Source organism: Pempheris klunzingeri, chromosome 24 (assembly GCF_042242105.1).
Source record: "Pempheris klunzingeri isolate RE-2024b chromosome 24, fPemKlu1.hap1, whole genome shotgun sequence".
NCBI lineage: Eukaryota > Metazoa > Chordata > Actinopteri > Acropomatiformes > Pempheridae > Pempheris > Pempheris klunzingeri.
The window spans coordinates 13,899,604-13,914,429 of NC_092035.1; the positions used below are offsets into that span (position 1 = coordinate 13,899,604).

Genomic DNA, 14,826 nt, shown 5'->3' on the forward strand with positions numbered 1-14,826 from the left:
TTGTAACAACTGAGCAGGGGTGACGCAAGATTTGCTCTTTTCCATCTCTTGTTGTGTCTACTTTTTGATGTTTGATCACAAACCTGATGAATTACAACCTCTGACATGTCAAAATAGAGGACACAAGTGACGACGCAGACATGATTCATATTAAAAAGTCTTTTGAAATGTGCTGATTGCCCTCTATATATTTCCTGTATATGGTTTAGAATACGTTATAAATGAAAGTTGTACATTTTCAAAACAAAATTCAAACTTCTGAGAAAAAAAACTCTGAGATTAGTTGAATAATTTGAAAATCTTATCCCATGCTCACATTTGGTGTTGATTAGAATGTATGAAAGACAATAGCCCTCACAACGAGACAAAGTAACAGCACATAAAAGAAATGATCCTATTGCAGTATTAAGCTAAAATACATTATGGTATTCCAGGCTTTTCCTCGTGACTGTGTGGGTTTGTCCAACTGCTGCTCTGGTAACTGAATGGCTCATTGGTGTGATTGTCAGTGTGAATGCTTGTTCATCTGTCTGTGTGTCAACACTGTGAGACCGGTGACCTGTACCGGTCTACTCTGCCTCCTGGGTTCCAGCTCCACACACGAGCTCCAGAGTGGATGGATAAAAAGTGTTGCTGTTGTCGCACAGCGGCTTATTTCATTACACGTATTGTGTGCATGCTGATAATGTCGAGCTCTGTTCAGACGTGTGTTATGCAGTAGTGGTGATAGGTGACCCCCCGCAGGTCCAGTTGAGCCAGTTTTGTGCTTCTGCCAAACACATTACAGCTGTATTATCTAAAATGCAGCATATTTGGTATATTTCACTGACCTCACATGTGGTGTCAGACGAGATAGTGGCAATATTCTTTTTTTTTTTAAATATCCATTCCTCGTTTAAATTATAAAAAATGAAGAGGTTTTAACTTTATTTTGATCTGAATATTAATCTTTAAATTTTCAGTTACTACTTTTTTTTATTTTGAATCTTTTGAAATAAGTTCATTGTTAATTTTTCCTTATAATATGTTTGATATGCTGATGTGTTAGAAGTAATTTTAGATCAGGGGCAACTAACACTGGTAGGACTGCATTTTGTTTGTTTCATTTCAGTCAGATATTCTCTAGTCTACGTGATGTTGGGAGAGTTTAGATTCATATTAAAAGTTTTCTGGCCTAGATTTTATTTTCAAGAAGAAAACATTTTCTGTCTCTTTGTGTTTGCAGGAAAGCAATAGCTAAGTCTGGCCTGCACCATCTACCCTGTCAGCCCAGCACATCATCCCTCAGCAGGACCGACTCAGAAGCGAATATCCGCAGCTCTGTGGACTGGACTGTGAGTCTGAATATTACTGTGACACAACAGACACATAGAAATGTAATCTTTACCTTTACCTCGTGCCTACAGCTGCTCAGTAGCCCTGACATCACTGAGGATAACACTCCACCTTGTGTGTTATTGCTATCATGCCAAAGTTTCATTCCTGGATCATCATCTAAGCCTCATCATTAACTTATCAGTGATTAATGTCAAATGGACCCATCGGCCTTTCATTTTTCTGTGATGATGTGCATCTCTGCATGTGTGTCTCTGCAGGACTCGGCTGTGTATGGAGATCACATCTGGTTCGAGACAAATGTGTCTGGAGACTACTGTTATGTCGGAGAACAACACTGTATTGCCAGAGCGCTGGTTAGTATCTCTCCTTTCCCCCTCCGCCCTCTCTTCTCTCTCCCTCTTTTCTGTATGTTACAATCATATGCAGCTTTTTTTTGATTAAGCGAAGCACGCTAGTGCAAATCATCATTTTCCAGTGATTATTAGACTGAATGTTATACTGCGTGTCTGCATCTCATGCATGTTTACACATCTGCTAAATGCTCCCTGCCAACATTTTTTTTTTTAGGGATTTATTCCTTCAATATCTGCACCAACTAAACAACTGCAGCACTTGTAAAGAAGGCCTCTTCATCCTAATGACTAAACAATAGAATGGAGGTTGTGTTTGTGGTGGTCACAGCATTGAAAGAATCTAACACACACTCAACAATCTTCATAGGAGCATTAAAAAACAAATGAATTGACCTCTGCACTAGAAGTAACAGAACAATTTCACATAGAAATGTATTCCTACATGTCCCATCCATTAGATGGACTCCTCCATGATATAAGCATACATAGTTAATCATTGTTTCACTGATGTTGTGTTCACCACAGCTGTCTCATGTGATGTCACTGTGATGTCACTCCAGTCTTCCTCCCCGAGGGAGAGATCAGATCTCTTGGAATTAGATTATTTTATTCCACATACTGTAAAGGAGAGGTTGCCCTCCCTTGTGCTGTGGGTTTTCTATCCGGCAGCAAGGAAATTATTTGATAGGCTGAAGAAATATCGTCATACCACCAAAAACAATATACACGTTTAATTAAAGTGGGTCATGCAAAGTAACCTCTCCAATCTGTGTGAGGTCAAATCAGCGTGAGGCCTCTACCTGTGTCTGTGACCGTCCAGTGTTGATCCTCTCTGATCTGTACATTCACTGAAGAATAACACCTAATTACCAGTGATACTATGGTGATTCATCTCCAGCATCAAGAAAGTTAGAGTGTCATCAAACATGGTCGTGTCGTGTTGTAATTTTACTCGTGTCACATCATATCAAAGTCAAACATATGGCCAGCCTGTCACTTTAGACAAGCACAAAGTCGTCACATGTCCAACACTATGCCCGTCATTTTTTATTTCAGCTAAACAGCCTCTCACTTTTTACAATACAGGACTGACCCCCAGTGGTGGGAAATGGCATGACTGCCTCGTATTAACCACTCTTTCTTTCTCTTTCCAGCAAAAGTCTGTCAGCCGAAGGAAGTGCGCTGCATGTAAGATAGTCGCCCACACCATCTGTATAGAACAACTGGAGAAGGTGAGTTCTTATGTGTTTGAGATACTATTACCGAACGGACTGATTCAGGGAATCCAAATGAGTTCACTTTGTAAATCCACTTTTCGGGAACAAGAAACACGACGACACAGGTGTAACACTCGAGTCATCAAAGACAGATAAAGGTGGGGAAGAGAGCGTTAAACATGGATGTTTAATCTGTCTTCCATGAGTGACAAAAGGTGACGGAGGCACGAATAAAGAAGGATTTAACTTTCAGTCCTCACGGATGAGTTTAAGATCGGAGAGAAGTGAAAAGGAGGATTACTTTAAAACGCTCAGTCATGATGGAAATCTAAAAATGGACCAAAAATGGTTCTCAGCTTTTTTTTTTTATATATATATATTTCACTGAACTGTTATTTCATTCATTTTCATCTGTGAAGCAGAGGATAGCACGCTTGAAAGAAGGGGCAGATTGCCTTTAACTGTCCCTCCTGTCCAACCTGCAGTTTCCCAGCTCTAGAGCCATCCTGCTGGATGCCAACCTGCCCCTCAATGACACCAGCTTTAGAGTGAGACACACAAAAGCTCCTTCTTTTGCTCCTCTTTCCTCGCCGTGGCCCTTTGATTTGAGAGAAACACCCAGACTAGAGGTGGTGTCCTGACCTGACTGTAATCAACTGATTAAGAAACCAGTGCACAACATGATGCCAGTCCAACAGCGTATGAGGACCATTGTGGGTAAAGTTTAAAATAATATATTAATTCATTCATTTTGAGAACAAATTTCTATAGTCTCTGAGATTACTAAATTGTAAATTTGCTAGATTAAAGTCACACATTATGAGAAGATCCTAAAAATCTGTCTATGATCTATCTATCAAACTATTACCTACCTACAGTGGTCCTCATATGCTGCCATATATCAGTGTTTTCTTCAGAATGAGCAAAAATATAGCTTCTTTGTAAGCAAGATCAGTATAAATATATATATATATATATATATATATATATATATATATATATATATATATATATATATATATATATATATATATATATATAAACACACACACACACACACAGATAGACAGCTCGATGTGCAGACAGAGGATGTTATAAGACAAAGAGTTTGTGCATAGTCCTTGTGAATTGAATTGGAATCTACTCCAGGTCAGACACACACCCTCTGAAAAACTTGTGTTCTTGCATCATCATGAACGGGGTAATTCTCTTGTCCTCTAAATCACACAGAATCTTCTGTCTCCCTGTCTCATTTTCTTGTTGATCAAAGTGGCACAATGAGTCTGACAGGGTTAAAGGGAGGGATATAACGCTGAGGCCACTTTCTGAAACAGTGCAGGTGGAGACAACAGCAAAGGGGGATCAGGGATGGTCACGTAGACAAAGTCAGGAGACAACAATGATGTTGACTATGATTATCGTACCCATAAAACAGACAGATTGCACTGTAGGATTATCAGCAGGAAGTAATGTATGTACCATCGTCACTATGCATGTAGGTGTGCAGCTACACGGCGACCTAAACACACTTCCAGTCAAGGCTGATGACAGGTTACTACTGGAAGCAATGGTAAACGATGATTCCATAAATTCCATAGTAAAAAGAAGCCTGGATTCACAAGTCAAATGAGTTACATTGTACGTTGTGTGAGGAAGAAACAAGCTTCACCTGTTAAAGATCTAATGGGAAGTAAAACACAGTAATAATCTAGTAAAATATATATATAATCCGCTACTTGGGATGTTGCTTTGGCTCCGCGTTAGCAGTCATCAAGTATAATAGATCACAAAACAGCTGTAGTAGAAGGGATGCCTGCAGATCATGAATTAGCAGTGTCAGTATTTAACTGGACGCACATCTGGCAAAACTGTGGATGTAACAACGTCAGTTCAGATGCTCTACAAGTGTATGAAGAGGGGTAGCTGAGCACCCCCATCACCTACTGCTGGTGGCACAATACTTAGATACAGAGTAAAATATTCAGATCTTCATGTTTTTAACTGCTTCGTGGTCTTGTGCATCCTTTTCTACGTATGATTGATTGATAAGATCAAGACAGATGTATTTGATATCTTTGCAAGCTTTCTGACCATTTCTGTGGATCTGAAAAACCAGAGTCTGTTAGAGTTTCAAAAAGTCAACCAAAGAGAAAGACATCGTCTCATTGAGTCAGCCAGGTCCTTTGGTATCACAACACATTTCTTCAAGCTGTTGCCAGTGTCATAACACCAACAGTATTCAGCTAATCGTGTGAAACTAACTTCTAGTGAGGTTTGTGATGTGCAAGGCTGAGCTGTTATTTATAGGATTGAACAGAAATGTCATCAGAGTAAAGCGTAACTATTCGGCAGGATACAACGGCCTGTCCCACACACCTTCCCCAAGAACAGCTCGGTTAACCACGGTGCCTGGTGGTGCCCCTGCTCTGGTCAGGGTGGCCTTGGTTTTTTTTATTCCGTGCACACATTCTGGGGAATCGTGGTGCCTTCCCTGGACGCAGAGCACACTATCACCTCTTTGGCTCAACTGTCTCTTTCTCATGTTCTACCTGCCAACCTGATCATTGGAAATCATTCCAACTGTGGCTCTACAGGTGTGTCCGTGCAGTAACGGCCCGTCCGTTCTGGACCTCCAAGCTTTCTCCTCATAAGCTCCCACAGTACCCAGTGTGGTCTGTGCAGCAGAGTACGAAGGCCGGTTATCACCATCTATCATTTATATCACATCTCTCTTCCTCTACTCTCCTCCAGATTAATTTCAGGTGCAAACCATCTTTCAGAGAATCAGGCTCTAGGAACATTCGAGAGGTGAGTTCTGGAAAATTCCTTTTACGTATTGTTGATTCTTCTTATAAGCTCAGCAACCAACAGAGAAATGTCTCCGAAACTAGAGCTCCAGCAACAATCCTCACTGTGTTTTGTTCATATTCATATATGGTCATGAGTTTGGTTATGAAAAACTAGCTGTTTGATACAGCTTTGGTACATGAAGATGTGTCATTTGTGTGTGCTCAGCCCATTGTGGTGCGTCATCACTGGGTGCATCGGAGACGGCAAGAAGGCAAATGTAAACAGTGTGGGAAGGTAGGTGGTCATTCTGTCAGTGTTTTTCTATTGACCATTAAGAATAGTTTTAATCTTTGCTTCTTATATATTGAGTTTATTGAGGCGTTGTCCTACGCTGCTCAAAAAAGTAAGGGAACACTTCATCATGACATTATAACACTTCAGGGATATCAATCTGTCCAGTTAGGAAGCCAACGGTGCCGATGAAAGTGACAACAGGTGCACTGGAGAGGCAACAGCAAGACTGATTCTTCTCTAGTTTTGTGTTTTGCCAGTGCCCTTTTCACCTCTGGTAGCATGAGGCCCCTCACTTTTTTGAGCAGTGTACATTACTTTAACTAAATATAATTAAACTTTATTTATTTAACTATAATTAAACTTAATTTTTTCAATGGCAATAAAGCACAAACTAATTGTTTTCACTGTTTATATATGCAGGGCTTCCAGCAGAAGTTTGCTTTCCACAGTAAAGAGATTGTGGCCATCAGTTGCTCCTGGTGCAAACAGGCTGTGAGTATATTTGGAAAAAGAACTGATCATTTAACCTGACTTAAGCTGAACTGCCACAACAGTCTTTTTATTCTACAGATCACAAGAAATAATTATAATGAAAATGTTGTATACTGTCGTGTTTCCCTCATTAGTACCACAATAAGGTGTCCTGCTTCATGCTGCAGCAGATTGAGGAGGCTTGTCCAATAGGTGCTCACGCTGCCCTTACAGTTCCACCCACATGGATCATTCGGGTCAGACGGCATCAGGTAAGACTGCTTTTAGTCCCTTTTAACCTGGTTTGTGTTAATGGGGATCATAAATAGCTAACTCTACAGGCCCTGGCTTGTCACCCACTAGACTGTATATACCTTTTTAAAAAGCACCATCAGGTCTGTTTGCATTTGTGCAGCTTCCATCCACCCAGTGCAATAAACAATACAAGGAACTGAACACACGGCAGCTCTACTGAGAAATTCTATCAGGATGCTTGGGTGTCGTTTCAATATGTATTGTGATATTAAAGTATTGCAAGTACTGCAGTTTGATATAATGATTTATTGATTTGATTTATTGCTATTTTGTCTAATTTTTCTTAACCCTGGACTGTGGGGAAAAAAGTTGAATCACATACTTCTAGAGACTGTAGATCATAAGGCATATTTCCAAAAACGATGCTCATCAGTCAGTACTTGCTTTTTTAATTTCAGCTGCATCATTACTATACTGAATAACACAAGCGCTGGCAGGCTGCTGAGTGCCCAGCTCAGAGTGTTTGTGTGTGTTTAAGTCCGCATCGATGGATTTAAAATGTAAAGGTCACATCCCTGTGGCTCTCACACCGCCCGCCAGTGTCTGCTTTCTCACTTCGGTTTTGGTTTTCTTGAAGCAAATACGCTTTCCACCTCCACGTGAGCTAAAATATTGATTCAGGCAACAAAATTTGATGGAAGGATCATCATGAATTGATGTTTTTCCCCCCAACCATTCTGCTGAATGAGATGAATTTCTGAAACGCAAATCAAAAACAACTCCCTAAGTAACAAGTCACTAGTGAACCAGTTGCTGCTAAACAACATGAGTGGCCAGAGAGAAGAACTTGCCTCACCGAAGCACCTCCATGATGATCACAACAAAAGATGTTTTACCCGCTAGCAAAATCACTGTGGAGCCGTCGCTCTTTTAATCTTTAATGAGAGAAAGCACTCTTTAGGGAGCAGTAAATCCAAGCCAAGGAGTTCTCTACCGTTAACCGGACAGACTGTTCTGATGCTGGCTTGTCCGAGCACTTTTAAGGTCATCTAAAACTCAGCTCTTAAAAGAGTGACTTAGTTTAAACTACAAAGCAGTTGGAGCTACGATACTGTGCTACTGTGTCAGTGTTAATAATGGATGGAGGTGTTAGTATTGTACTTTGCCTTGAACCTTATCACACATTTATAAGAGAAACACTTTTTTACATCACACCTTCTTCTCTGCTGCTCAAGAAATCAGCCTGCAGTGACCTACAGCTGCTCTCTCTGTTTTGTATCTCTCACAGTCCTCTATGAAGTCCAGTAAGAAGAAGAAGAGAACGTCGTTCAAGAGGAAGAGCAGCAAGAAAGGAGCAGAGGTCAGCCCTGCATTATAGTCTATACCCCACAGAGACGCTAGACCCTCCAGCAGCAGAGCAGAAGATATCACTGCCTGTCTCTTTGTGCCACCTCTGGCCACATGCTGAAGGTGCACATGTGAGACAAACAACACATATTTTAAGTTCTCTTCACAGTTTGGTTCTTTGTTTCTGACTCTTGTGAATAATACTTTTTGGAGAAAGTAGAACACACGTTTTAACACCGCAACAGATCAACCTTCCCCATGGAGCTCAGTTTCATTACAGAAGAAAAACCATGGAGTGATGTGCTTTTTATGATAAGAGAGCAAGGACAGTGGTGTTGATAAGTTGTCAGAGCAATGAGGGACTTGCAGTTAGGAGTGGGTGACATTCTGCTGCCTGTGCAAGTGAAGCGTTCTGCTTCTCTCAGGGCAGCACATGGATGAATCAGCCCATTTGGAAATGCACATGCAGCTTTTGTGAACCCGGTTAACACTGTCTTCAATTTAACCCCGGTAGCTCCTGGTTAAATTCACTCTCTCTCTCTCATACACACACACACACACACACACACACACACACACACCTGTCCACACAAGTCATGTTCGCTGTTCAGCCACCAATGTAGCAAAGAATATGTGAGTAGTTGTGCTCAGCTGTATACTGTAGTCTATATATAGTAAGTAGGAGCACAAACCTGTGGTTTGAATTTTCCTCACGCTGGTTTAGTTTGTTTGCTTTGTGACAGACATATTCTGAAACTCTCTTAAGGATAGAACTTTTTTAAAAATCTTTCTCAGAGACTCAATTTGTGGTACGATTGCGCCTTTAAAGGAAATCTTCAGATAACTACAAATGAAAGGCTAAAGACCTGTTAGTCTTCTGTCACACCAGCCTGTTACACACCAGGTTATACAGCCTGAATGGACAAGTGCTACTATAGAGGATCTCAGCAGATCATCTTCTTCTCTCACAGGAAGGACGTCAGTGGAAGCCATTTATAATCCGACCCATCCCTTCACCACTGATGAAGCCACTGCTGGTGTTTGTCAACCCCAAGAGTGGAGGAAACCAGGTATTCATTAACGAGCCAGTCAGCCAGTCAGTGGGTAAACTACAGTAGTACCATATGACTCAATGAACCAGTCAAAGTGTCATCCAGCTGTTATACTATTCAGTCATGTACACAACTCTTCAGTCAGCCTGTTATTAATGTTTCAGTCAGTTATCAGAGAGCTTTGGAGTCACTTGGGTTCCAATCAGACTCGAGTCAAAGGCTTCATGATTTGAAGATGGATGCATACGTTGACATAAGTTGGCGGTGTTCCTCAGTCTGAAAAGAAATAAAACTGACACTACATTTCATGTCGTACACACATGCTCCTAAAACCCAACGTTCAGGATGCAGACCCTGACCCACTTGTTTCAACTGGGGACTTGACTGAACTTCATTCTGGGCTGATTCTGGGTTGGCTTGGTTGCTCTCTACTCCTCTAAAACCCTATTATTGTTTTCTGTGTCTGACAGGGAACTAAGATCCTGCAGTCCTTCATGTGGTATCTGAACCCCAGACAGGTGTTTGACCTCAGTCAAGGAGGACCAAAGGAGGGGTAGGGCTCTTTCTCTCAATTTCAATCCAGTTCAATTCATAAAATCATCATCGAAATAATGAGCCTTTGCTCTGTGTATGTGTTTGTTAAAGGCTCACACACACACACACACACACACACACACACACACACACACACACACACACACACACACATCAGTGAACATCCACTAATGATGTCAGATAGGTTTTTGCTGAATTGTCCATTAACCAGTGTTGGTCTTGTAGCCTAGAGCTGTACCGGAAAGTCCATAACCTGAGTATCCTGGCCTGTGGAGGAGACGGCACTGTGAGTAGTAACACCCACCCACACACACACACACACACACACACACACACACATGCACACACACGAGGAACCTCATGGGTAATCAGATGAGGAGTTTCTGATGGAGTCGAACACTTCCCAACCCCTAACCTCTATCCTTAACCCCTAACCTTGCCTAAGAGAGATGAGTGGATGGAGGGACACCGCCTTTGTCTCTGTAATTGCATGTCTGTGTGTGTGTTGAACCAGGTGGGCTGGATCCTGTCTTGTCTTGATGAACTAGCATTAAATCCTCAACCTCCTGTTGCTGTGTTACCACTTGGGACTGGAAATGACCTTGCCAGGACCCTCAACTGGGGAGGGGTGAGTACAAACACTGACAAACACACCCACACAACAAAAACTGTATGAGCAAATACAAATAGTCCATGTCTGAAGCTATTAGTCCATTACTACTATACTATTAAGTCCATCTTCTTCTGATGATGATGATTTTATCACTCCTAAGTTAAAACCCTGTTTTCTATTCCTATACATGCGTTTAACACATGTATGATCAGTGGTTATGTAATGTATTCCAGGGCTATACAGATGAACCTCTGTCTAAGATCCTGTCCCACGTTGAGGACGGAGCTGTCGTCCAGCTGGACAGGTGGAATCTACAGGTTGAACCGAACCACAGTGCAGGGGCCGAACCTGACGAACAACAAACTGATAAGGTCAGTGCACATGCGCTCACTTCCAAACAAAGGCATCGTATCTATAGACTCTATTTCTGCCCTTATTAGTCAGTAGGCTGATGAGGCAGACAGGAAATTGGTGGAGGGAGAGGAGGGTGTGACATGAAGCAAAGGTCGCTAGACATTGTAGTTAAATGTAGTAAAGGTGAGTCATAACTGCTAAACTGCTCCTTAGCTACATGCATCAGACTGTCCATCCAATACTTTGATTTAGAACAACATATTCTGGCAGAGACTCATGTGGACATCCCGTATTTATTCCAAAGGATCTTACTGAGCCCATTTAAGTGTTAAAGAACGCTGGAGCCCTCTTTTAAAACTGCTGCCCCATTCATTCCCATGAAAGCTGCTCACAGGATGCACATGTTGAAAATACCTTTGCAGAGTTCCTCACACCTCTTCTTCCTGTTGGCTCTATGCACACATCAATAATTTGATCTCATGGCACCACATGAGATCAAATAATTTGGTCAGAATATCAGAATTTAATCTAACCAGTCCATTATCATTTGACTAAATGGACGTCATGCTTCTGAATGCATTTACTAATGCTGTCTACAGTGATTGGCTGTCAGGTGGTTGCAGCAGGTGACTGTTCACCTGCTGAGTTAGTGAATGCGAAATCAAATATTAATTAATACACAGGAGTGTGAAAAGGAACCAGGCAGGAGTCAATTTTTAACTGGTGTGTTTTTCTGTGTGTGTGTGTGTGTGTGTGTGTGTGTGTGTGTGTTTTCTGTGTGTTTGCTGTCTCAGCTTCCTCTGGATGTTTTCAACAATTACTTCAGTCTTGGATTTGATGCCCATGTGACTCTAGAGTTCCACGAGTCAAGAGGTACATGATTTAATAATCAGACCAATAAAAAACAAATGTCATGTGTGACTGCACACTGTGAGAAGCTCCTTAATCTTGCTCCTCAAATGAGAATGTTGCTCATTTGTGGAAACTTTGCGTTTTCCATTTATTTTGCTACACATCCAGTATATAAAATGTTGAGTTAATTTACTGTTGCTCTGTCTGTTGTTGTTTTAGAGGCCAACCCAGAGAAGTTTAACAGTCGCTTCAGGAATAAGATGTTCTATGCTGGGGTGAGTGCACAAATCACAATCACATAAGAAGGTGTCACCATTTCAAAGGGATAGTGATTAGTTAGTAGATTGGAGTGCTTATCCATAGTCGGTATATTACCTACAGTAGATTGTGGTCAGCACACCCCCAGTTTGGAGGAGCAGGCAGGAGACGGTGTACTGCTTTGGATGGGGGCAGCAGAGGAAAACATACTTTTTCCATGTAAAAAAAAGGCCCACCTAAAGGATTCAAGGAACTTTATTGTCATACCAGCACACATTTACACATGAGATGGTACGAAATTTCACTCTCAGGTCCCAGTTTAAGCCACAATAAATATATAAAATAGAGTCCTATATAAAAAAAAAAGACGTACTAAAAGAAGAGCAGCGTAAACATCTGAGAAAAACAAAATATAACATCTAACTAACATAATGAAACAAGCAGCTGAATTTAGCTTAGCTAAATAAATACGTGTGCACCTAATGGAATAAAGTGTTCGTAGTGCGGGTAGGTGTGTGTGTGTGTGTGTGGGGGGGGGGGGGGGGTACACAGTTTAAGTGTAAGCTATATTTACAATGTTTACTCCATTGACAAAAACAGTAATTTTACCTTGCAGAACACAAGAGTTGGCAAACCTACTTCAAATAATCTGTACTATAGGTGATGGGCTGTGTTGATTCTGGCTCAATGCACAAACTGTGAGACATTAGCCTTCACTAAATGTACAATTTGCTCCAAAGTTGTGTTCAAGACCAGATAATGTTAATTAGTTATTGGTGACTAGTTCCTCTTTGTTTTGAATAATTTTATTATTTGCACACATTACTATTTTTTGAACATTATTGAAGTTTCTCTCAGTTGCTTCAGCCCACTTTCCAAAACGCAACAGCAAGAGCAATGACCATGTGAGCAGCACAACACTTCGTTTGTCCTTCGGGCCGCCACTCGTTCAAAACATCTAACCTCATCAATAAACTCATCTTTGTCCTCTTTCACTTTCCTGCTTTGGCCCTCTACCAATCTTAAAGTCCAAGTGAAATCAGATGTAGTCAGAAATATCAATGTATTCTTAAAATGTGCTGATAATTTTTTATTTTTAAAAGGAACGGGGCCTAAGGGGAAATATTAGAAATGCTTTTCATCTCCGATGGCTGAAGGGGCATGTCGATGTCTGTGTTTGACTGATAGCAGCTTGCTGGCTGCAGGAGTGTCTTTGTTAGACCGCAGAGAAAGAGAGGTGCAGTAATAAAACCTGCGCTGTAGCCCACATATCACAGGCAGCCAGTGTGTTGTCAGTGGTATTGAAAACACATCAGCATCCAAAACCCAGGTCACGTTTCCAGGCACGTTTACATGCTGTTGACTGTGCTGCAGCTCAACAGCCAATCAGAATCGCGATCATCAGACGTGATGCTCTGGGAGTCAGATGTGTTTTCCCAGCTTCACACGCTGCCTCCTGTCACACAGGGAGGCTGTGATCTGTGACCTGCAGGTGTAGACAGGCACGCTGAGCTGAGGGTGTAGCTGAAGTCCACTAACAGGATCCCGGTATAGGTTCCAGGTGCTAGAGGGTGAAGTGGGGGGCCGTGTTGTCTTTGTAGGTGAACTGTGGGGGGTCCAGGAACAGGTTGGGTGTTAGGTAATTAGAGAACTAATGTTGGCAGTGCTCAGCAAGCTAAGGTGCTGGATAAGACACTCGTTCGTGTTTGTAAATTAGGAAAGAAGTAGAAGTTCAGCAGAAAAGTGAGTCTGTGTCTCCTGCAGAATGCTGATGCTGCTGCTTTATGCAGGATTTGATTGGCTATATGGAAATAAGGTCTCCATCTACTATTCTGTCTAATTACCGCAAAACAAAAACTATAAAATACCTATTTCTTGCTTTTCAGATTTTTTTTCTCTAACAAAAACTGCACTCTAATTGCAGATGGACTTTAAATGTGACAGTACTGTTCAACAGAACAGGAAAAACAAGCACAAAAATGAAAGGAGATAACAAACGAGTCTCAATACAACTAATTCATGTATATTAGGAACTATTACACATGAAAAAGAAAAATGTGCATCTTGTAAACACCTCATCAGTCATCCGAACACACCACTATCATTTGTGTGTGCTGTTGTTTTCCCAAAAACTCTCTCTGTGTCTGACTGACTCTGAGGCAGCGGAAGATGATGCGCTCCTCTGGGAGAATCCGGCTTACCTGTCTGTGTGTGTGTCTCATACAGACAGCCTTCTCAGATTTCCTGATGGGAAGCTCCAAAGACCTGTCTAAGCACATCAAAGTGGTGGTGAGTAGCTGTCAATCAAGCAGTCAGTCATTTGTGTGAAATCACAGAGTCACTCCATCTCGCTCTCTCTCTCTCTGTTTCCCTCTCTCTCTCTCTCTGTCTGTCTCCAGTGTGATGGGACAGATTTAACATCAAAGGTTCAGGACTTGAAGCTGCAGTGTCTGGTCTTCCTCAACATCCCCAGGTGACACCATTGCTGCTACCGTTACTGATGCTACCTTCTACCATGTCTGCTGCTAATACCAAAACACTATTATACTTGTACTGCCGCTTGTGATGTGGTGTCTTGTGTTACCGTGTTAAAAGAAGCACAGAATGACCCGAAGGAATTACATATGAGCATCTTTTTAAAAAATCTCTTTAGTCAACTGCGCTGAAAGTTCGACCACAGCTGTAACTTCTGAATCTGATACACATTGCTTTATGAGCTACCCAGTCCTTGCCTGGGGGGTGTGGCCTGTAATAGAAAAGGGGGCGTGGTTTCTTCTGGAACAGGGGCACGGCTTTGTGCTAAAGTTGGGGCGTGGTCTGTGTTTGAAACGGGGGCGTGGCTTGATTAGGAAGCAAGGGCGTGAAATGGGGGTATTCCTTTTTCTGGAACAGAAGCAGGGACGTGGCTAGTTCCTGAAACTGGGGCGTGTTTTTCTGGAAAAGGGACTTCTGGCACGGTCTGTATGTTCCTGCAAAAGGGCGTGGCTTTTTCCTACAACAGGGGCGTGGTCTATCGGTGAAACGGGGCGGGGCTTGACTCTAAAATGGGGACGAGGTCTCTCAGTGGAAACGGGCAC

At 41.9% G+C, this 14,826-nt stretch overlaps 1 protein-coding gene across 3 annotated transcripts in view; it reads left to right on the plus strand.

The window, feature by feature from the left end:
- Window positions 1–14,826, plus strand: part of LOC139223469 (diacylglycerol kinase zeta-like) — an 89,419-nt gene that overhangs the window by 17,413 nt on the left and 57,180 nt on the right. For 2 of the 3 annotated variants that reach the window (XM_070855373.1, XM_070855371.1), the window contains exons 2-19: window positions 1,226–1,334; window positions 1,596–1,691; window positions 2,846–2,923; window positions 3,394–3,456; window positions 5,660–5,716; window positions 5,924–5,992; window positions 6,413–6,484; window positions 6,619–6,735; window positions 8,007–8,078; window positions 9,037–9,135; window positions 9,588–9,670; window positions 9,898–9,958; window positions 10,187–10,300; window positions 10,519–10,656; window positions 11,434–11,512; window positions 11,711–11,766; window positions 13,976–14,038; window positions 14,149–14,222. In XM_070855373.1, coding sequence (XP_070711474.1) covers window positions 1,226–1,334; window positions 1,596–1,691; window positions 2,846–2,923; window positions 3,394–3,456; window positions 5,660–5,716; window positions 5,924–5,992; window positions 6,413–6,484; window positions 6,619–6,735; window positions 8,007–8,078; window positions 9,037–9,135; window positions 9,588–9,670; window positions 9,898–9,958; window positions 10,187–10,300; window positions 10,519–10,656; window positions 11,434–11,512; window positions 11,711–11,766; window positions 13,976–14,038; window positions 14,149–14,222 — 1,500 coding nt within the window. The remainder of the gene's footprint in view (window positions 1–1,225; window positions 1,335–1,595; window positions 1,692–2,845; window positions 2,924–3,393; window positions 3,457–5,659; window positions 5,717–5,923; window positions 5,993–6,412; window positions 6,485–6,618; window positions 6,736–8,006; window positions 8,079–9,036; window positions 9,136–9,587; window positions 9,671–9,897; window positions 9,959–10,186; window positions 10,301–10,518; window positions 10,657–11,433; window positions 11,513–11,710; window positions 11,767–13,975; window positions 14,039–14,148; window positions 14,223–14,826) is intronic. The other variant, XM_070855372.1, reaches the window with a different exon arrangement.